This window comes from Lolium perenne, chromosome 4 (genome assembly GCF_019359855.2).
Source record: "Lolium perenne isolate Kyuss_39 chromosome 4, Kyuss_2.0, whole genome shotgun sequence".
Lineage (NCBI taxonomy): Eukaryota > Viridiplantae > Streptophyta > Magnoliopsida > Poales > Poaceae > Lolium > Lolium perenne.
The window spans coordinates 199,499,583-199,523,488 of record NC_067247.2 but is presented as its reverse complement, the minus strand read 5'-3'; the positions used below and the strand labels follow the sequence as shown (position 1 = coordinate 199,523,488).

The window sequence follows — 23,906 nt, the reverse complement described above, 5'->3', positions numbered from 1 at the left end:
AATAGATAAATGCTATACTCTACACTCTCTTGTTGGATGATGAACACCACTAATTGCGTAGGGCTACTAGAACCCTCAATGCCGGAGTTAACAAGCTCCACAATATTCGATATTCATGTTTAAATAACCTTAGAGTGCATGATAGATCAACACAACTATACCAAGTACTAACATAGCATGCACACCGTCACCGACAGACTATGAAAGGAGGAATAGATCACATCAATACCATCATAGTAATAGTTAACTTCATAATCTACAAGAGATCAGAATCATAGCATATACCAAGTACTTCATGATGCACACACTGTCAACATTACATCATGGAGGAGGAATAGACTAATTTAATAAAATCACTAGAGTAGCACATAGATGAATAGTGATACAAAACTCATATGAATCTCAATCATGTAAGGAAGCTCATGAGATCATTGTATTGAAGTACATAGGAGAGAGATTAACCACATAGCTACCGGTATAGCCCTTAGCCTCGATGGAGAACTACTCCCTCCTCATGGGAGATAGCAGCGGTGATGGAGATGGCGGTGGTGTCGATGGGGAAGCCTTCCGGGGGCACTTCCCCGTCCCGGCGGCGTGCCGGAACAGAGACTCCTGTCCCCCAGATCTTGGCTTCGCGATGGCGGCGGCTCTGGAAGGTTTCTCGTACCGTGGCTTTTCCGTATCGAAGATTTAGGTCAGGGACCTTTAAATAGGCGAATAGGCGGAGTCGGAGGGTTGACGAGGCGGTGACACCATAAGGGGGCGCGCCCCCTGGGCCGCGCCAGGATGGTGTGTGGGGCCCCCAGGGCTCCCCTCTGGTGGCTTTCGGGTGTTCTAGAAGCTTCGTCCAATTATAAGATGCTGGGCGTTGATTTCGTCCAATTCCGAGAATATTTCCTTACTAGGATTTCTGAAACCAAAAACAGCAGAAAACAGGAACTGGCACTTCGGCATCTCGTCAATAGGTTAGTTCCAGAAAACGCATCAAAACGATATAAAGTGTGAACAAAACATGTAGGTAATGTCATAAAACAATCATGGAACATAAGAAATTATCGATACGTCGGAGACGTATCAGCATCCCCAAGCTTAGTTCCTACTCGTCCCGAGTAGGTAAACGATAACAAAGATAATTTCTGAAGTGACATGCTACCAACATAATCATGATCATACTATTGTAAAGCATATGAGATGAATGCAGCGATTCAAAGCAATGATAAAGACAATGATTAAACAACTGAATCATATAGCAAAGACTTTTCATGAATAGTACTTTCAAGACAAGCATCAATAAGTCTTGCATAAGAGTTAACTCATCAAGCAATAGATTCATAGTAAAGGCATTGAAGCAACACAAAGGAAGATATAAGTTTCAGCAGTTGCTTTCAACTTGTAACATGTATATCTCATGGATATTGTCAACATAAAGTAATATAACAAGTGCAATATGCAAGTATGTAGGAATCAATGCACAGTTCACACAAGTGTTTGCTTCTTGAGATGGAGAGAAATAGGTGAACTGACTCAACATAAAAGTAAAAGAAAGGCCCTTCGCAGAGGGAAGCATCGATTGCTATATTTGTGCTAGAGCTTTTATTTTGAAAACATAAAGAGAGCAATAAGGTAAATTTTGAGAGGTGTTTGTTGTTGTCAACGAATGGTAGCGGGTACTCTAACCCCCTTGCCAGACAAACCTTTAAAAAGCGGCTCCCATGAAACATTTTTATTTTTGGGGGGCACTCCTCCCAACCTTTACTTTCACAAACCATGGCTAACCGAATCCTCGGGTGCCTGCCAACAATCTCATACCATGAAGGAGTGCCTTTTTATTTTAGTTTTATTTAGATGACACTCCTCCCCACCGTTGCTTTCTCAAGCCATGGCTAACCGAATCCTCGGGTGCCGTCCAACAATCACATACCATGGAGGAGTGTCTATTTTTGTAAAATTATGAAGTTTAATTAATTTGGGACTGGGAATCCCATTGCCAGCTCTTTTTGCATAATTATTGGATAAGCGGATGAAGCCACTAGTCCATTGGTGAAAGTTGCCCAACAAGATTGAAAGATAAACACCACATACTTCCTCATGAGCTATAAAACATTGACACAAATAAGGGATGATAAATTTTGAATTGTTTAAAGGTAGCACTCAAGCAATTTACTTTGGAATGGCGGAGAAATACCATGTAGTAGGTAGGTATGGTGGACACAAGTGGCATAGTTTTTGGCTCAAGGATTTTGGATGCATGAGAAGTAATCCCTCTCAATACAAGGCTTAGGCTAGCAAGGTTGTTTGAAGCAAACACAGGTATGAACTAGTACAGCAAAACTTACATAAGAACATATTGCAAGAATTATAAGACTCTACACCGTCTTCCTTGTTGTTCGACCCTTACTAGAAAATATCTAGACCTTAGAGAGACCAATCATGCAAATCAAATTTTAGCAAGCTCTATGTATTTCTTCACTAATAGGTGCAAAGTATATGATGCAAGAGCTTAATCATGAGCACAACAATTTCCAAGTATCAACTTATTCAAGACATCATACCAATTACCACATGTAGCATTTTCTATTTCCAACCATATAACAATTTAACGAAGCAGTTTCAACCTTCGCCATGAACATTAAAAGTAAAGCTAAGAACACATGTGTTCATATGAACCAGCGGAGCGTGTCTCTCTCCCACACAAGCATGAATTTATTCAAACAAAACAAAAATAAAAACAAACAGACGCTCCAAGTAAAGTACATAAGATGTGACCGAATAAAAATATAGTTTCAAGAGAAGAAACCTGATAAGTTGTTGATGAAGAAGGGGATGCCTTGGGCATCCCCAAGCTTAGATGCTTGAGTCTTCTTGAAATATGCAGGGATGAACCACCGGGGCATCCCCAAGCTTAGAGCTTTCACTCTTCTTGATCATATTGTATCATCCTCCTCTCTTGACCCTTGAAAACTTCCTCCACACCAAACTCAAAACAAACTCATTAGAGGGTTAGTGCATAATAAAAATTCACATGTTCAGAGGTGACACAATCATTCTTAACACTTATGGACATTGCACAAAGCTTCTGAAAGTTAATGGAACAAAGAAATCCATCCAACATAGCAAAAGAGGCAATGCGAAATAAAAGGCAGAATCTATCAAAACAGAACAGTCCGTAAAGACGAATTTCTAAGAGGCACCAGACTTGCTCAAATGAAAATGCTCAAATTGAATGAAAGTTGCGTACATATCTGAGGATCGCTTACGTAAATTGGCAGAATTTTCTGAGTTACCTACAGAGAATTCAACCCAGATTCGTGACAGACAGAAATCTGTTTCTGCGCAGTAATCCAAATCTAGTATCAACCTTTTTATCAAAGACTTTACTTGGCACAACAATGCAACAAAATTAAGATTAGGAGATGTTGCTACAGTAGTATCAACTTCCAAGACACAAATATAAAACAAAATTGCTGTAGTAAAATAAACACATGGGTTATCTCCCAAGAAGTGCTTTCTTTATAGCCATTAAGATGGGCTCAGCAATTTTAATGATGCACTCGCAAGAAATAGTATTTGAAGCAAAAGAGAGCATCAAGAGGCAAATTCAAAACAAATTTAAGTCTAACATGCTTCCTATGCATAGGAATCTTGTAAATAAACAAGTTCATGAAGAGCAAAGTAACAAGCATAGGAAGATAGAACAAGTGTAGCTTCAAAAATTTCAGCACATAGAGAGGTGTTTTAGTAACATGAAAATTTCCACAACCATATTTTCCTCTCTCATAATAATATCTAGTGGCATCATGAGCAAACTCAACAATATAACTATCAAGTGAAACATTCTTATCATGAGTCACATGCATAAAATTATTACTACTCCCAACATAAGCATAATCAATTTTATTAGTTGTAGTGGGAGCAAATTCAACAAAGTAGCTATCATTATTATTCTCATCATCAAATATAGGAGGCATATTGTAATCATAATCAAATTTATCCTCCATAACAGGCGGTACCAAAAGACTACTATCATTATAATCATCATAAATAGGAGGCAAAGTATCATCAAAGTAAATTTTCTCCTCAATGCTTGGGGGACCAAAAATATCATGCTCATCAAAACCAGCGTCCCCAAGCTTAGAATTTTCCATATCATTAGCAACAATGGTGTTCAAAGTATTCATACTAATATGTTCCATGGGTTTTTTAATTTTCACATCAAAACATCCATGTCTTAACTCAGGAAATAATTTTAAAAGCTCACTGTTGCTTTCCATTATGCCAAACTAGTGTAAAACAAGAAACAAAAAGATGCAATTGCAGGATCTAAAGGAAATAGCTTCGAGCACTTACAACGGCGCCGGAAAATAGCTTAGTAGCCGAGATCCGGAGTGTGAGTACCTTTTACCTTTCCTCCCCGGCAACGGTGCCAGAAAATAGCTTGATGTCTACGCACACTCCTTTTCCTGTAGAAAATGTTGGGCCTCCAAGAGCAGAGGTTTGTAGAACAGCAGCAAGTTTTCCCTTAAGTGGATCACCCAAGGTTTATCGAACTCAGGGAGGAAGAGGTCAAAGATATCCCTCTCAAGCAACCCTGCGATCACAATGCAAGAAGTCTCTTGTGTCCCCAACACACCTAATACACTTTTCAGATGTATAGGTGCACTAGTTCGGCGAAGAGATAGTGAGATGCAAGTGGTATGAATGTATATGAGCAGTAGTAACGGCACCAGAAAATAGCTTGATGCTACAACTGGCGTGTGGTTGATGGTGGTAATATTGCAGGCAGTACAGATGCAGTAGAACAGTAAACAAGTGATGATTGCAGTATTTGGGAACAAGGCCTAGGGATTATACTTTCACTAGTGGACACTCTCAACATTGATCACATAACAGAATAAATAGATAAATGCTATACTCTACACTCTCTTGTTGGATGATGAACACCACTAATTGCGTAGGGCTACTAGAACCCTCAATGCCGGAGTTAACAAGCTCCACAATATTCGATATTCATGTTTAAATAACCTTAGAGTGCATGATAGATCAACACAACTATACCAAGTACTAACATAGCATGCACACCGTCACCGACAGACTATGAAAGGAGGAATAGATCACATCAATACCATCATAGTAATAGTTAACTTCATAATCTACAAGAGATCACAATCATAGCATATACCAAGTACTTCATGATGCACACACTGTCAACATTACATCATGGAGGAGGAATAGACTACTTTAATAACATCACTAGAGTAGCACATAGATGAATAGTGATACAAAACTCATATGAATCTCAATCATGTAAGGTAGCTCATGAGATCATTGTATTGAAGTACATAGGAGAGAGATTAACCACATAGCTACCGGTATAGCCCTTAGCCTCGATGGAGAACTACTCCCTCCTCATGGGAGACAGCAGCGGTGATGGAGATGGCGGTGGTGTCGATGGAGAAGCCTTCCGGGGGCACTTCCCCGTCCCGGCGGCGTGCCGGAACAGAGACTCCTGTCCCCCAGATCTTGGCTTCACGATGGCGGCGGCTCTGGAAGGTTTCTCATACCGTGGCTTTTCCGTATCGAAGATTTAGGTCAGGGACATTTAAATAGGCGAAGAGACGGAGTCGGAGGGCTGACGAGGCGGTGACACCATAGGGAGCGCGCCCCCCTGGGCCGTGCCAGGCTGGTGTGTGGGGCCCCCAGGGCTCCCCTCTGGTGGCTCTCGGGTGTTCTGGAAGCTTCGTCCAATTATAAGATGCTGGGCGTTGATTTCGTCCAATTCCGAGAATATTTCCTTACTAGGATTTCTGAAACCAAAAACAGCAGAAAACAGGAACTGGCACTTCGGCATCTCGTCAATAGGTTAGTTCCGGAAAACACATCAAAACGATGTAAAGTGTGAACAAAACATGTAGGTAATGTCATAAAACAAGCATGGAACATAAGAAATTATCGATACGTCGGAGACGTATCAGTGCTACAGTGATCCCGTGCTATTGGAGCTTCTCAAGTACTTTTCTCGCGTGGGAGCGTAGCCCTTAAGATTTTATTCTTGTTTGAAATAGACATTAGTTTTATTTTTAGTTTGTGGCATATATACCTTGTAATCATCTAAGCTTGGGGATGTACACTCTAAGTTGGCTTGGTTGTAACACTTCTCTTACCTTACCAAAAACCCATAAAATTTTAAAATATAAAATATTTTTAAAACTCTTGCTATGAAGGGATTTGCTAAAAACTCTCCGTCTATATATTATAAAGAAATATGTGATGTTCATAATAACTATTGCTCAACCCAAGAAGGAAAAAAAGAATTCAAACCTTGCTTAACACCTTAACCATATGACTTGAGATTTTTGTATGTTGCATGATGTGAGTTGTTGCACTAAGAACTTCCCTGCACATCTTATAGTAGGTCTCTAGCGATGTCACCCATGAGGTTAATTCTGCAACAATAGCACATATATTTTTGCTACGAGGCCTCCGGTGAAGTCCATATCTGACGTGTTTTGTTCTCTTGTTTTCAGTCAAACCGTTTTTCTAGTCCCTCGATCCCAAATAAGTTGCTCAAGTTTATCTTAATAGGGTTATATTTGAATATGTTTATAGTGTGTAGATACATCATACATCCGTATTTAGAAAAATTACGTAACTTATCATAGTAGTAATAAATGAAAAAAAGAGAAATTGATGGAAAAATAGACAAGCGTAAGAGAATCTCCACCGGGTGCTCAACAAGCCTATCCCCGCTAAAATCAACTTTTTAGCACGCGGGAGGTGGAAATCGGCGCTTCAGCAGGCGTGCAAAATCAGTGCGCGGTAAAAAAATTGCCCTCGTGCATGATAAAACGGTATTACTCGCTACACATTTGAAGCTTTCGCTCAATCCATCGATCGGCAAACCGACTTGTCGCTTGAGAAACACAACTGCTAACATGTTCCTCTCTCGTGCGCTCTCACCGTCGATGCTTCCTCTGCCCCTCACCTCCGCCAACCCCGCTGCGCTGAACCCCGCCGCTAACACTGCGTCGAGGTCCATTCACAGACGCCAATGATATGTCACAGATAAATCGCCACCGCTCGCCCATTTGAAATCGACCTTGTTGTCACAAAGCTGAGGTCGATTCGCTGCCGCTGATGCCCCCACCCCCGCACAAGGTGCTTGAAGGTATGGCGTGACGTCGACCCACCCTCCCACCCTTTTAATTTTAGCATTGTCATTTGTTTGTTGAATGTAGTCCGTTCTTCATTGTTTGTAGAGGAGTGATACGTCCAAATTGCATCACTATTTTGTATCATAATTTACGGTTATTCATTGATATATTTCATATTTAAAGGTGATACTTATGTTATTTCATCTATTTTTGCATGTTTGATGATTATTGGAGAATTAACTACCGGAGTCAGAATTCTGCTGGAAAAAGAACCGTCAAGATACCATATTTCCGAAGAACATCAATGCCCAGAAAATACCCAGAAGATCCTATTTTGCAAGATTCCGAAGGAAGCCAAAAGGAGAGCCTAAAGTGGGCCATGAGGGGCCCACACCACCCCTAGGTGCGGGCCACCCCCTGGCCGCGCCTAGGCATGGTGTGGTGGCCCTTTGTAGGATAACGTTGCATAGAAAACAAAAATTTTCCTACCGCGAACACGCAATCCAAGCCAAGATGCAATCTAGAAGACGGTAGCAACGAGGGGATGATCAAGACTAACCCTTGAAGAGATTCCAAAGCCTATAAGAGTAGGCTCTTATTGCTGCGGTAGACGATCACTTGCCGCTTGCAAAAGCGCGTAGAAGATCTTGATCACGATCGCTTCCGGCGCCACGAACGGGCAGCACCTCCGTACTCGGTCACACGTTCGGTTGTTGATGAAGACGACGTCCACCTCCCCGTTCCAGCGGGCAGCGGAAGTAGTAGCTCTTCTTGAATCCGACAGCACGACGGCGTGGTGTCGGTGGTGGTGGAGAAATCCGGCGGAGCTTCGCTTAAGCGTGCGGGATGTGGTGGAGGAGAGAGACCGCTAGGGTTTGGGGAGAGAGGGGGGTTGGGCGCCGGCCCTCTAAGGGGTGCGGCCAAGGCTGAGGCTTGAAGTGGTCAGCCCCCTCTCTATGCCCCTCATTATATAGGTGGAAGCCCCAAGAGTTCTAGTCCAAGTCTTCGAATAAGACCCCAACACTAAAACCTCCCATATGTGGGAAACCTACTCAAGGAGGGAGTCCTACCCAAGGTGGGACTCCCACCTTTCCTTGAGGTGGGGTGGCCGGCCACCTTTAGGTGGAGCCCACCTAGGACTCTTCCCTTTAGGGCTGGCCGGCCATGCTAGTGGAGTCTCTTCGGGACTCCACTTTCCAAAGTGCCATTCTTCCGGAATTTTCTAGAACCTTCTAGAACCTGCCATAAATGCACCGGATCATTTCCAAACTTGGAATATGACTTCCTATATATGAATCTTATTCTCCGGACCATTCCGGAACTCCTCGTGATGTCCGGGATCTCATCCGGGACTCCGAACAAATATTCGAACTCCATTCCATATTCAAGTTCTACCATTTCAACATCAAACCTTAAGTGTGTCACCCTACGGTTCGCGAACTATGCGGACATGGTTGAGTACTCACTCCGACCAATAACCAATAGCGGGATAAGGAGATCCATAATGGCTCCCACATATTCAACGATGACTTCAGTGATCGAATGAACCATTCACATACGATACCAATTCCCTTTGTCACGCGATATTTTACTTGTCCGAGGTTCGATCATCGGTATCACTCTATACCTTGTTCAACCTCGTCTCCTGACAAGTACTCTTTACTCGTACCGTGGTATGTGGTCTCTTATGAACTTATTCATATGCTTGCAAGACATTAGACGACATTCCACCGAGAGGGCCCAGAGTATATCTATCCGTCATCGGGATGGACAAATCCCACTGTTGATCCATATGCCTCAACTCATACTTTCCGGATACTTAATCCCACCTTTATAACCACCCATTTACGCAGTGGCGTTTGGTGTAATCAAAGTACCTTTCCGGTATAAGTGATTTACATGATCTCATGGTCATAAGGATTAGGTAACTATGTATCGAAAGCTTATAGCAAATAACTTAATGACGAGATCTTATGCTACGCTTAATTGGGTGTGTCCATTACATCATTCATACAATGATATAACCTTGTTATTAATAACATCCAATGTTCATGATTATGAAACTAATCATCCATTAATCAACAAGCTAGTTTAAGAGGCATACTAGGGACTTCTTTGTTGTCTATATATCACACATGTACTAATGTTTCGGTTAATACAATTATAGCATGATATATAAACATTTATCATAAACATAGAGATATAAATAATAACGACTTTATTATTGCCTCTAGGGCATATCTCCTTCAGTCTCCCACTTGCACTAGAGTCAATAATCTAGTTTACATTTGTAAAGATATAACACCTTGGCCTTCCGGTGCTTTATCATGTATTGCTCACGGGAGAGGTTTTTAGTCAACGGATCTGACACGCTCAGAAACGTATGTATTTTGTAATTCATTTGCGTCTCAATCGCATCACTCATTTCCAAATGAGTCGGCATTAAATATGTTTGGTGGAACCTTAATTCCGCGGTCTGAAATATGTCACTAATATTGTCACACACAATATAGCTTCAAAGTTCTGACTCTGTCGGAAATACACCAAGTTCTCAAAGAACCTCTTGACTTAACATCCTTTGTCATTGTCAAAACAATGACATACTCTGCCTTCTTTTGTAGATTCCGTCACAATATTTAGAACTCTTCTAAATCTAGCATAGACAACTTCTAGCTCATTGTGCTACATTTTAAACAACACTTAGTCTAATTTGAGATTGAAATTATATTTTATATGTGATAAAACCAATATCGGTGTAACACCTTACAGCGATTTGTTTGTCATTTCTTCATACAAAAATATATATATATCCTTAGTTCTTCTAAAGTACTCAAGGATATTCTTACTGTCGTCCAATGATCATCATATGAATCATTCTGGTATATGCTCATAACACTTTATAGCACATGATATCTGATTGTGTACATATTATTCGTGATCTATAATCACTCATGTGTTTTTACTCATTGAGTGTCAGATACACTCAAGTCTTGTTAAAACTTCACATGACAAGAACATTTTCTTAATATTTCTATATTGAATTATTTCAATATCCATTCTATGTACTTTGACTTAAACTTATTTTGTGTTTCAATCTATCTTCATAGATCTTGACACTAGATATGTTTCAGTCCATATCCTTTCATTGAAATTAATTTCTCAATGAAACCTTTTAATCAAGTATATAATTACATCATTTATAACCAACTATATGTCATCTACATAAGTATTATAAATATGTCTCAGCGCTCCCACTTAATTTCTTGCAAATGCAAGCCTCTTCATCGTCTCTGATGAAATCAAAAACTCTTTGACTATTTCATCTGGTGAAGATTCAACTCCGTGATACTCACTTCATCCAATTGAAGTTCGTATACCTATCTAGTATTCCACGGACCAGCAAAACTCTTGGTTGTATCTTGTATACACCTTTAATACACACTTCTGATAAGTAATGTATTTTGCCATCCTACTAACATATCTCATAACAGAAATATGTAGTGATTACTAGAATAATCCACATAGACTATAAGCATTGCTACGGAAGATCTAATCTTGTTGTAGTCAACTATTTGAACTTTGTCGTAAACAACTTTTCGACAAGTCAAGCTTCTTCAAGGATATTTCATCCAAGTCCATCAATTTTATAGATTCATTTACTTTCAAAAAGTATTCATCTATCTTGGATTTCATGGCGTATAGCCATTTTAACGAGTCGTGGCCCATCATAACTTCTTTGTTTGTAGTTGGTTTATCATTGTTCAAAATCAATCCTTTGTCCACAAATCATTTATTTGATCACAAAGTAAACCATACCTACAAGGTTCAATATGTACTTCGATCTCCATGGCTAAAACACTTTGTAGTCATGGGAGCCATGATCGTTGTGGCCGCTTCCGAAACCAATTCCGATGCTGCGCTACTCTGATCATTATGCTCAGGTTCATAAACCTTATCAAGTTCTATTGTCCTCCCACTCAAATACTTCGCTAGAAACAATTTCTTGGAAATAAGAAACATTGACAAACACTTTTGTCTTTGTCTACATAGTGGGAAGAATTCCCAATCAATTCTCTGGGATAACCAACAAAGACATTCATCCGATTTTGGTTGTAAACTTATTTACTTATGCTATGCATACCAAAATTTTAAGAAAAGACTATTAGGATTCATACCCATACCATAACTCGTATGGTGTCATTTCAACGGATCATGATGATGCTCTATTAAGTGTAAAAGCGGTAGTCACTAAAGCATAATCCACAAAATATAATGGCATCAATATTTTATCTCATCATTGATCCAACAAGGTTTGGATATGTCTTTTGGATACTTCATCATCACTATGATACTCCAAGAAACGTGAGTTGTAGAACAATTTCATAACTCTCTTAGATGTTCACTAAAACTAGTAATTCAAATATTTCCACTATGATCCAATCATAGATATTTGACTTTTCTATTACGATGATTTTCACTTCATGCTGAAATTTATTTGAATCCATTCAAATGTTTCAAACTTTTTCCTTATTGAATATATCCACATATATATACTCAATTCATTGTTGAAAGTTTTCATGAAGTAGAAGAATCTTCCCGCACACAACTATGCCCAGTGAACCACATACATCATCATGTATTTTTCACTAAGTTAGTTGCCCGTTCAACTTTTGGCCTATGAACGACATTTTAATCATTCTCTTTAGAAAAGATTTGCAAGCGCCAAATGATTCAAAAATCAAATGACTCCAAAAATCCATTTGCATGGAGTTCCTTCATGCGTTCCTTTCTAACATGACATAAACGGCGGTTCCACAAATAAGTGGAATTCAAATCATTTGCCTTATGGCATTTTAGCGTCAGTGTTATGTATGTGTGTTTCACCATTATGATTTATAATAACTCATCCATCGTACATGGAGTAATGTCATAATTTGAACAACTCATTGTTTTGATTTGACCAGAGCAAAATAACAATTATTAAGTTCTTTATTATAAATTCTAAGGGCTAGATAGAATGCTAACGACGAACATAATAACACTTTATTTTGTTCCAGACGTGCATTCCTATCATATTCCTTGTCAGTCACTTAGGCCATTGTATTCTTGTATTGCGTTGTTTTGTATGACACTTCATACCAACCAATCTCTACTAATAAGTTACGAATCGGTGGTGTTGGTAGGTCAAAAAAACCGGTTTAATTTTCGTCCATCGAAAAAACCAGGACTCCCAAACCGGTCGTTCGTACGTTCGTAAAAAGGGAGGCTCCCAAACCGGTCGTTCCTTCGTTCACGAAACCTTTCCGATCCAAAAAAGGAAATCGAGGGAGTCCCTGAGCAACACGACATGTCATATGATTCCCGATAAAAAAACTTTCCCGATCAAAAAAAAATTGACCGTGTTCGACAAAAAGACAAGTATCAAACTCGATTGTAATACTTCTCCGATCCAACCTACGCCTCTTGTTTTCCCACAGAAGCCACACGCAGAAAACGTTAGGCCCACAGACAGGCACATGACAGAGCGCTCTGGAAAATCAAAACAAAATTGAGTTCAATCAATACATAAAAAAGATACAGACGTGGAAGCACAAAAGTGCAAACGATTATTACAAAACCCAGTTCAATCTGGAAAGCCAAGTTAAATATGGAAAGTGCACACGTTGTTACAAAACGAGTACAGTACGAGTCCTACTCCTACTTAGCTAGAGGAATCCTAATCAGACATAGATTTCAAAAGTGCAGACCTTGTTCTGTGCTATAAAGAACCTGTTCACGTCCCTGCTCTGGTTCAATTAAACTGCTAGGCAAGTCAGCTTTGCACGTCCCTTTCTGATACAGCTAGCTTTCCACTTGTGATTGCTATATCTAGCTTTGGTTCAAGTTAGCTGCGTTGCACGTCCAAGTATCGGCTCACACAAAAAAACAAGCTATCAGGTATATTATTTATCTCCTTCCATAGCGACATCATTAACCATCAGCATAAAGGGGATATACGTTTCAGACTTTCAATTTCAGCATCTTTGTTCTTCTCAGGATTCTATACTACTTTTGAAGTTTCAAAATTCTACTACAATTCAAATTTCTGTATAGGTTAACAATATGAACTCAGATGAAAGTTTGTATCGTGTAGTAATCAGATATTTAACCACGACAAGCATTCCAGAATGCCAAGAAGAAAAAATTTGGGGCTGTAGAAGGATGGTACTTACTTGGATTTTCTTGCCGCATTAATAGTTGGTTACTTGTAATGTTACGCTATTAAGTTGTATGATCCTGGATAGCATCTGCCATAGATTTACTGCAGCAAGATATAAACATCCATGAAATAAAATGTAGTAACTGGTCTCCACTGATCCATTACTATCAAAATAAGCACTGCTTCATAACTGCTCAGCCATTTCACAAAATGCTAATGCAGGCAAGCCATTTTGGCCGCAATCTGAAGTCATGGATGTCAAGGAAGAAAGACGGAAAAAGGATAAAGAGCGCTATGCACGGATGACAGATGAACAAAAGCAGGAAAAACTGAAAAAACGTCGTGAGGCCTATCAGCAAAACAAAGCAATTAAAGAGGTCAAGAAGCAGACTATGACAAGCAAAGAATCAATTGCGATGGTGACCCCAACATACATCGCAACAGAGCAAGAAGGTGGTACATCTACCATAAATTTGAGACAAATAAAGCCTGTGACGCCAGGAGAAAGACAAACATTGCTACATCGTCGAAACGAAGAGTTCTCAACAAAACAGAGGAAAGAAAAATCCGTGATGAACAGCGACCACACTGGCATAGAACCGTTAAAGCACCCAGAAGTTATGATTAACGGTAATACTTTAAATTTCATACAATACCGACATATTCAAATAAACAACATGCAGTATATAAAACTAACATAGTTTCATGAACAGGCATCTACTATCCATTGTGTCAACCCAACAAAGACGTAGATGCAGAAGCACAGCCATTCAGCAATGATGATGAACATGGCAAGGCTATCGATCTCGTGTTATCCATGATGAAAAAGGGCAACGGTGACATACAAACTCTAGAGCAGCCAGAAGTCAGCATTAAAGGTAAAACTCTATTTTTTCTACAATGCTCGTACATTTCAGAAAAATATACAGTATGAACAATTAAACATCAACCAAATATAAATATTTCAGAGTTTATAAATGAAGCAAGACGTAATAATAATAGAGCTCGGAGAAATAGTTTGACGGCAGATAAAAACGAGGAGATTAATCAACGTAGAAGAGCAGCCCGGCAAAACAAATCGCTTGATGAGAGGAACATACATATGAGAGCTAGCAGGAAAAATAAATCCACGGAAGAACAGCAGCAGGAGAATGCAAAACGACGCACATCAAGGCAAAGCAAAACTAAAGAGGAGAGGGTGGCATTGCTAACTCAGCGCAGATCAACTGCTCAAGCTAGAAGGAACACCCCATGCGCTGAATCAATCGCGATGCCATGTCCAAGTGCAGCAACTTTGCGAACGATTAACATGCCATCGAGCACACACAAATTACCCACCATAGAGGAAAATAATGCAGCTCCAGACTCCCCTTCAACGAGCACGCCAGCGTATACCCTCAGGACTGACGGTAACGTACCCTCTTTACTACATTTAGTACTTACGTCTTGGAGCATTAAAGTGTTATACTTACAGAATCGAGAATGTTGTAGATGACATGGAGACCTTCCTAAGCAGTATCATGGATGAGAATGCCACCCCTGACGACATCATGGATCAGGAGTACTACACATATAGCCGTGAAGGTATTTATGTCAACCTTTCCATCAGTCCTCTCCGTTATACGAGTTAATATGAACATATTGATATGACATTCTATGCATATGTAGGTTACGACGCTGATGGCATTGACATTGATACACCAAAACACTCATCCGGCGCGGAATCTATCGATCCTTTTGACTTTGTGTACTCGAACCTCCCAAAAAGCACACACATCCTAAAGCAAGAACCAAACTGCGAACACTGCCATGCCAAGAAGTTTGAGCGTGAGTCCGATGGTTTTTGTTGTCGAAACGGAACTATAAAGCTAGCTGAACCAGAGCCTATCCCAGAGCTAATGAGGTTATGGTCTAGCGCGGATGCGGACTCTCGACATTTTCGGGAGAGCATACGATTCTTCAACGGCCACTTCTCATTCACAACTCTTGGTGTCAGCCTAGACAACGACTGCACGAACATGAGGTCCGGGGTGTACACATTCCGAGCTCAAGGCAAGTTGTACCACAACATGCATTCATTCGGGCCAAACTCTCGCCCGGAACATCTACAACTTTACTTCTACGACGATGATCCAAGTCTGGTACATCGCAAGGAAGCCACCAAAGACTTGGACCAAGAGGTCGTACGGAAGGTAGTGGACATACTAAAAGGAAACCCCTACTCTGAGAAGTTTAGGACTTTGGGCGCCCACAAGGACAACCTCCAGGACTACTGTATAGAACTGAACACCGACAAGAAGCTAGACCAACGGAGATACAATTTACCGGTGTCATCCGAGGTGGCTGCGATCTGGGTCGAGGGCAGCGACCTGGCAAATAGGTTCAAGCGCAGCATTACCCTATACGGAAATAACAACGAGAGGCATAGTATACAGGCCACACAAGGATGCTATGACCCGCTCTCGTACCCCCTCTTCTTCCCCAAGGGGGAGCTCGGTTGGCATCCGAATCTCCCTAAACGTGATACGCCTTGGCACGTTGCGCAGCTATCAAGAGAGAAACGCGGGGATGAAGGTTCGGTTGTTCAAGATAGTTCTGCATTTTTTGTCTACCCTTTTTGTACTTCACCTAACCTTCTTTTAATTGTCATTCACGCAGATGGAGGTGCAAATATATGCGTCTCCGTGAGGGACTACTACTGTTACCGACTACAAACGCGTCCGGCTATATTCAACCCCATATTACATGGAGGGCGTCTCTTCCAACAGTTTGCAGTCGACATGTACATAAAGATTGAGGGTTGCAGGTTGAATTGGGTCAGGGAGCACCAGCCAGAGATACGTGCCGATCTATATAAAGGAATTGTGGATAGCATCACAGCAGGAGAGACTCGTGCAAGCGCTGTTGGGACAAGGATTGTTCTCCCGTGGAAGTTCCAGGGGGGCTTCCGAGACATGAAACGCAGGCATATGGACGCCATGGCGTTGGTGCAAACGTATGGCAAGCCTGACATCTTCCTAACGATGACCTGCAACCCAAATTGGCAAGAGATACAGGATGCACTGCTTCCAGGACAAACCCCGCAGGACCGACCAGACATTGTGGTCCGAGTGTTTAGGTCCAAGCTGGAGACGATGAAAGAGATGCTGACCAAGAAGCATATCCTGGGCGTTGTGAAGGCCTACGTCTATGTGGTCGAGTTCCAGAAGAGGGGCCTCCCACACGCCCATTTTCTGTTGATCATGGATTCAAAATATAAGCTCATTGTGCCAGAGCAGTACGACCGCGTCATATCCGCCGAGCTACCGGACAAGAATAAGTACCCGGAGCTATACGCCATAGTCGTGAAGCATATGATGCACGGCCCATGTGGTGTCCTCAAGCCAAAAAACGTGTGCATGCAAGATGGGTCGTGCAAGTGTAGGTACCCGCGGGCTTTCAACGAGACCACCGTACAGGGGAAAGACTCATATCCCATTTATCGGAGACGGAAGGATGGCCATTGTGCAAAGGTCCGAGGCCAGACGCTAGAAAATAGATGGGTTGTGCCTTACAACCCGTACCTCTTGCGGATGTTTGACTGCCACATCAACGTGGAGGTGTGCTCCAGCATAAAGGCCGTCAAGTACCTATATAAGTACGTGTACAAGGGCCACGATCAAACTTCGTTCAATATCGAGAAGCCTGATGCCGATGGTAACATAGACGAGATCAAGAGATTCGTTGACGCAAGGTGGGTTACTCCACCAGAGGCCATGTGGAGGATATTCGGCTTCAAGCTCTGTGAGAACCACCCGTCGGTCCTACCGCTGCCGCTTCATCTCGAAAATATGCAAATGGTCACGTTCAAAGCGGGAGACAACCTAAAAGACGTCGCCGCCAGACAAAACCCATCCATGCTGACGGAGTATTTCGTGGCTAATGAGAAGCACGCGTGGGCTAGAGATATTCTTTACAAAGATTTTCCGAGAAGGTTCACATGGCAAAAAGCAAAGTACTGGAAAGAAAGGGACAAGGGTCAACAAGTAGGCCGAATTGTATCAGCCCATCCTGCCGAGGGAGACAGATACTTTCTAAGGGTGCTTCTAAATCACGTACCAGGATCAAGGTCCTTCGAAGATCTCAAAACAGTGGGCGGTGTGCTATGTGATAGCTTTCGTGAGGCCGCCGAGAGGAGGGGTCTCATCGAGGCCGACAACACGCTCGACGAGTGTCTTACTGAGTCAGAGCAGTTCGCCATGCCAGCCTCACTAAGGAGGCTATTCGCAACGATCTTGGTATTCTGCGAGCCTGGAGATGTGCGCGGCCTTTGGGATAGGCACCTTGAGGCGATGTCTGATGACTATCGGCGCAAACACACATGCCCAAAAACAGTGGAACAAAAGGTGTTGCTTGATATCAGGGGCATGTTGCAGTCCATGGGCAAAGACATAAAATCGTTCCCTCTACCAGACATCGACGAGACCTATGACAACACAGATGGCGAGGCCAGGGAGGTCATTGAGGAAACCAATATCCAAGTAGACAAGGAAGATGCTTCTCTAGCAACATCACTAAACCACGAGCAGAGGCTTGCCTACGACGAAATACTAGCGGCGGTTGATGGCGGAAATGGGGGTGTATTCTTCGTGGATGGCCCAGGAGGCACAGGGAAGACCTACCTTTACAGGGCACTGCTCGCTAGGGTTCGAGGCGAGAGAAAGATCGCGTTGGCCACAGCGACGTCAGGAGTCGCCGCTTCCATCATGCCAGGAGGCAGGACAGCCCACTCAAGGTTCAAGATCCCACTAAACCTTGAAGAAGGAAAATCATGCAGCTTCACTAAGCAGAGTGGGACAGCCAAGCTCCTGAGGATGGCTTCACTCATTCTATGGGACGAGGCAACCATGACAAAACGGCAGGCAATTGAGGCGTTAGACAGAAGCATGCGAGACATCATGGAATGCCCAGACCGACCTTTTGGGGGAAAGACTATTGTGTTCGGTGGGGACTTCAGGCAGGTGCTTCCTGTAGTGAGGAAAGGGTCACGAGGTCAGATAATAGACGCAAGTCTGCGGAGCTCGAAACTCTGGATGGGCATGCGCCAGCTAAAGCTCGTCAAGAACATGAGGGCGCAAAACGACCGATGGTTCGCGGATTACCTCCTGAGGGTGGGTAACGGCACCGAGGAAACCGACGATGACGGAAACATCCGGCTTCCCGAAGATATATGTGTGTCGTCTACAGGCAATGACACAGCAGATATAAAGAAGCTGATCGACCACGTGTTTCCTGCCCTAGACCACAACATGGAAAATCCTCATTACATGACTTCTCGAGCGATCCTCTCCACAAGGAACGACAGTGTCGATGGAATAAACATGCACATGATTGAGCGTTTTCAGGGCGAGGAGACGATCTACTATAGCTTCGATAGCGCCGAGGACGATCCACACGGCTACTATCCTCAAGAGTTCCTGAATGACCTAACTCCTAATGGGCTTCCCCCGCACGCGCTTAAACTGAAGATAAATTGCCCAGTTATATTGTTGAGGAATATCGACCCAGCTAACGGGCTATGTAACGGCACGAGGCTTGTGGTCCGTGGGTTCCAGAGTAACGCCATCGACGCAGAGATCGTCGTGGGACAGCACGCAGGGGAGAGGGTGTTTCTTCCTCGGATACCTCTATGCCCATCCGACGACGACATGTTCCCGTTTAGATTCAAGAGAAAGCAGTTCCCGATCAGGCTCAGTTTTGCCATGACGATCAACAAGGCGCAAGGGCAGACCATCCCGACTGTGGGCGTGTACCTACCGGAGCCGGTATTCTCTCATGGCCAGCTGTATGTCGCGTTGTCCAGAGCAACCGCTAAAAGTAACATCAAGATCCTCGCCATCAAGGACAATGGAAAGGACAAGACCAATAATTCAAAGAAAAGAAAAAGAACCGAGTCCTTAGTAACAACCACGCTGAATATAGTCTACAAGGAAGTTCTTAGCACTTGAACTCGCTGGACCAGATTCGAGCAGATTTGAAGTTATAATGGTTGTAAAAGTATTTGATATGTGGGAATTTTAAAGTGTTGCTATATACTAAATATTTTTGTTGTCATGCCACAGCTCCTTATCCCGCAACATTTTTGTTCTTACTGATAATTTACTTATGTTAAAAATGTCTCAGAAAATTATTCATCTAAAGAAGAAATATGATAAGTCAAAACAGGGAAAATTAGCAGATATAAAACATACCTTGTTTTCATTAAGCAAGTGTTCCACTCCAAAATCAAAACCATGTTCTTGGTACCAGAAGAGTAAGCAAGTGTTGTTCAAGACTGCCTAAGTTGTGTCAGAATTCATAACTTCAGATGCAACGGTTAGTTGAAAACCTGTCCATTAGAGTGTCCTGGGCAAAAAAAAAAGTGTTTTGTTCAATCATATGGATAATATGTCTGGAGATTAAATTGTGCTGATGCAATTTTAACTACAAGAGCATCATACAATTCAAGTTGTACAGTACCAAAGTTCGTAAATCAAGCTATATAAACAAACACTACAACAATTGAAGGAGCAAAATGCTTGACTCACATTATCCCAGACCAGCCGCATGCTTTTCCCCTTCCAAAACCTGCTCCTTCCCCGCCTGGCACAACCAATCAGATAAACATATGGCCGCAGAGAAGAGGACGGCAGCGCGCTGCAGGGCCGGCGCTGGTGGCCGGAGCCGGGAGAGGAGCGCAGCTGCTCTGCCTCGTGGATATGGCAGCGGGATCGACCGGAGGCGGCCGTCGGCGCGCACGGCATGGTGACATCGAGGTCCGCAGTGAGTTGTCGGAGGATTCGCCGGAGTGGTCTATGGAGGGAGGGGACATGGAAGAGGACCAAGCCAAGATTCAGGACGGGCACCGCAGCGGGAGCTGGAGCGGCCGCACATCTGAGCAGAAACGGAAAGGAAATGGGACAGTGCGTGATTTAGGGGAAGACGAAGGCTTGCCTTTTTTGGCCAGTTCAGTGTTGCTGATCGAATAAGTGCTAGGATTTTATTTAGAATATCAGTCGTGTAGGACAAGCCGTTTTTGCACTATACAGCATATGCTCCTGATTTAGAAAATTCCGACAAAAAATGTAGCACATACATCTCAACATTCTACGAGTGCTCGTAAAGTCGTTTCGTGAAAAACAAATATTTTTTTTTGAAATGAGGCAAAAGCTTTGCTATATAGGAGAAAAGAATTGGCCCCGTTTATGAGAAAAATTGTCTGAAAAACCGTTACAACACAACACCACATGTCAGCCCCGAGGCTGTGCTCCACACGGGTCGACGACCAACCAGGTCGACACCGCACTTGAACGCAACAGGCAGGGGCGAAAGACCGGAGCCACCGCTCCAACTACCACGCCGGCCCCAGGCGCCACGGCCAGCACCACGTCACGCCGCCACATCGCCCACAACGGCCATGCGGCCCAAATAGATCCATCGGGACCTGCCCATGGCGCCGACGACCATCGGCGCCAGAGGCTCCGACGTGGCCTCTCGACACAACGCTGCGGCAAACTCGACGCCGGCAGAGCCGCCGCGCGCCACCCGTAGCATCGCAGCCACCACCATCCTCCACCTCGCGCGCCGACGCCGCGCAACAGCCACCACCACCAACAAACCAGAACGGAGAGCTTCGCGAGCACGACCGCCACCCACCGCACCTCGCGGAGATGAGAGACCAGGCTGCACAGCCTGTAGCCGACGGAGCACCGCCGAAGAGCACCGTGGGCGCCGCCGGAACGCCACATAGAGGGGGCGCCGACCAACACCGACACAGGGGCTCGAGGACGAACACCGATGCCCACAGACATGAGCTCCCAGGACCGGCCGCCGCGCCGCCCACGCGGCCGCTGCACCGCCGAGGATCCCGGGTCCGCCGCCCCGGCGCCCAACTCCGCTGGAAACGCCGCGCCATCCAGGGTCGCCACGCCGCTCCGACCGGAGCTCCAATCGCTCGATGGGGAGAGGGCCCCTGCCCAACACCACCCCCGCGAGAGGAGGAAGGCCCACCGCCACCGTCAGCCGCGCGACCTTCGCCCAACGGCGTCCTCCGGCGGCGGCGAGAGGAGGTGGAGGGGGAGGAGGGGTGGCGGCTGAGCTAGGGTTTGGTTCACCCGAGCCGCCCCCTGGGGGGCGCGGGGACGGTTCGGTTACGCTCTGCTCTCGAATTGCATCTTAGGTAAAAAAATGTGCTAAAAAGAACTCTCCATGTGACATTTATTTATCTTTTATTGATATTAAAAAAAATTGCAGTGGGGGCAGCATATGCACATTGTTCAAAGTGCATTTCCGAGTCGCGTAGGTTTTCTCAGACATTTGATTTGTCCATGCGACATATAACTTTCATAATATTTGCATCAATTAAATATATTTAGATATTTATTTGTCTATTTATTGATTCATCTTTTTGGGGCCATAATTTTTTTAAATAGATTCATGTTTCACATATTTTAAAAATTATGATAATTATGTAGTTAGTATGCGAGGGATATTTTCGTGACAGAGGTACTAAGTGGATGTTTTTAGAAAAACAAATCGGGCCTTACATCACAAAAGAAGGATACTTACATGGCAATAACTCATATATAGAAGTGGATTTTTATATGTATTTTATGTTTTATATGACAAAATTAATAGCCCGTAGCAACGCACGGGCATTCAACTAGTATAGTACTAATACCCAAGAATTTCATTGTGTGACTTAACTAGGAATACAACCATAACATGTATATCATTTATATACACCTGAGCTAGACTTTCTAGTCTTTTCTTTCTTTTTGCCAAAATATCTTTTGCAGTTTCTCTTTTAGCTTTCCTCATTATTCAGAAAAACACTTCAACATTAATAACTTCTAGGTTTGTTGGTCTAATACCAATAACCTTGAGGTTCTTACTTTGAAGTTGATCATCATATGACAAGTGTTTCAGATTTCACTATTAGTAACTTTGTAATATGATGAACAATTTCACTCATAATTTTATCCATTGTATCATGATGACTTTCTGAGACCATGTCTGTACATGCTAGGCTCGTAAAGTTTTAACCTTGGTATTCGCATGTGCAAATCTGGCTTGCACCCGTTGTATGCACACGTAGAATCTATCACACCCGATCATCACGTGATGCTTCGAAACGACGAGTCTTAGCAACGGTGCATACTAAGAATGATAACTTCATGGATATGCGAATATTATTAGTGCCCCAATAGTTGGAGGATTGTGACGCCTGGCGTCTTCAACCTTCATACATTCCCATAAAACTTATGAGTTTATGTAGTCTCACCAAATTGTATTCTATCATCTTGCAATAAGGTCTTAGATATCACATATATCTCATACCTTGATTATTTCTGAAAACTAAATTTTCAGCTCCTTACTTTTCAAACATATTTGAACTTTCAAGTTTCACGGAGACAAGATAACTTTAGGTACTAATTGAAACCATAGCTTATTGAATCAACAATATGAGGTTCACTAAAAGTTTGCAATAGGACTTAATCAATTCTTGATTCTTTAACAATACGGTACCAATCCGTAAAGTTTCTTATCAGATTTTAACAGTATTTCTATCTCAATTACAAGACTAACGCATGGTAGAAAACGGATGCCAACACTACAAAATTAATTCAAAATACTACTCAGACTATGTTTATGATAATTAGTTCATGTTTTAATCTAATTACTAATGAACTCCCACTTAATACAACATCCCTCATAGTTGTTAAGTGGTACACGATCCACATCCACTACACCAAAACCGATCATCACGTGAGATGATGTAGCTTCAATGGTGAACATCAACATGTTGATCATATCATCCATATGACTCGTGTTCAACCTTTCGGTTTCCGTTGTCCCGAGGCCATGTCTGTACATGCTAGGCTCGTCAAGCAAACCCAAGTATTCCGCGTGTGCAACATGGCTTACACCCGTTGTATGTGAACGTTGAGTCTATCACATCCGATCATCACGAGATGCTTCAAACGATTTAACTGTACAACGGTGCATACGAGGGGAGAACACTTTATTATCTTGATATTAATGTGAGGGATCATCTTATAATGCTACCGTCGCAATCTAAGCAAAATAAGATGCATAAAGGATTAACATCACATGCAGTTCATATGTGATATGATATGGCCCTTTTGTCTTTGCGCCTTTGATCTTCATCTCCAAAGCACGGACATGATCTCCATCATCTTCGGGCATGATCTCCATCATCGTCGGCGTAGCGTCAAGGTCCATGGCGCCGTCTTCATGGTTGTTCACCTCATGTAGCAACTATTACAACTACTTTGAAATACTACTCAACATGAAAATCAAAGACAACCATAAGGCTCCTGCCGGTTGCCACAATACAATAATGATCATCTCATACATATTCATCATCACATTATGGCCATATCACATCACCAAACCCTGCAAAAACAAGTTAGACGTCTCTAATTTGGTTTGCATATTTTACGTGGTTTAGGGTTTTCGAGAGAGATCTAATCTACCTACGAACATGAACCACAACGGTGATACTAATGTTGTCA

The 23,906-nt window shown here is 42.8% G+C and overlaps 2 protein-coding genes and 1 long non-coding RNA gene across 4 annotated transcripts; 2 read left to right on the top strand and 1 right to left on the bottom strand.

The window, feature by feature from the left end:
• Window positions 1–12,485: 12,485 nt before the first annotated feature.
• On the bottom strand, window positions 12,486–20,350 carry LOC139830581 (uncharacterized). 2 transcript variants are annotated; one of them, XR_011743228.1, is made up of 4 exons: window positions 19,917–20,350; window positions 19,581–19,734; window positions 12,899–13,452; window positions 12,486–12,680 (listed from the first exon to the last, which is right to left on the bottom strand). It is a non-coding gene; the product is annotated as an uncharacterized lncRNA (long non-coding RNA). The 2 variants fall into 2 exon arrangements; XR_011743227.1 differs by lacking the exon at window positions 12,486–12,680 and having other exon boundaries at window positions 12,689–13,452; window positions 19,917–20,348.
• On the top strand, window positions 13,448–16,038 carry LOC139829946 (uncharacterized). The gene is made up of 6 exons (XM_071819609.1): window positions 13,448–13,980; window positions 14,064–14,228; window positions 14,319–14,759; window positions 14,842–14,934; window positions 15,019–15,929; window positions 16,009–16,038. Exons 1-6 carry the CDS (start codon window positions 13,602–13,604, stop codon window positions 16,036–16,038), a joined length of 2,019 nt encoding a protein of 672 aa, XP_071675710.1. The 5' UTR covers window positions 13,448–13,601.
• LOC127347566 (uncharacterized) lies at window positions 16,021–19,396 on the top strand. The gene has a single exon (XM_071819005.1). The coding sequence runs from the start codon at window positions 16,131–16,133 to the stop codon at window positions 19,335–19,337; it is 3,207 nt and encodes a 1,068-aa protein (XP_071675106.1). The 5' UTR covers window positions 16,021–16,130; the 3' UTR covers window positions 19,338–19,396.
• Window positions 20,351–23,906: the final 3,556 nt, after the last annotated feature.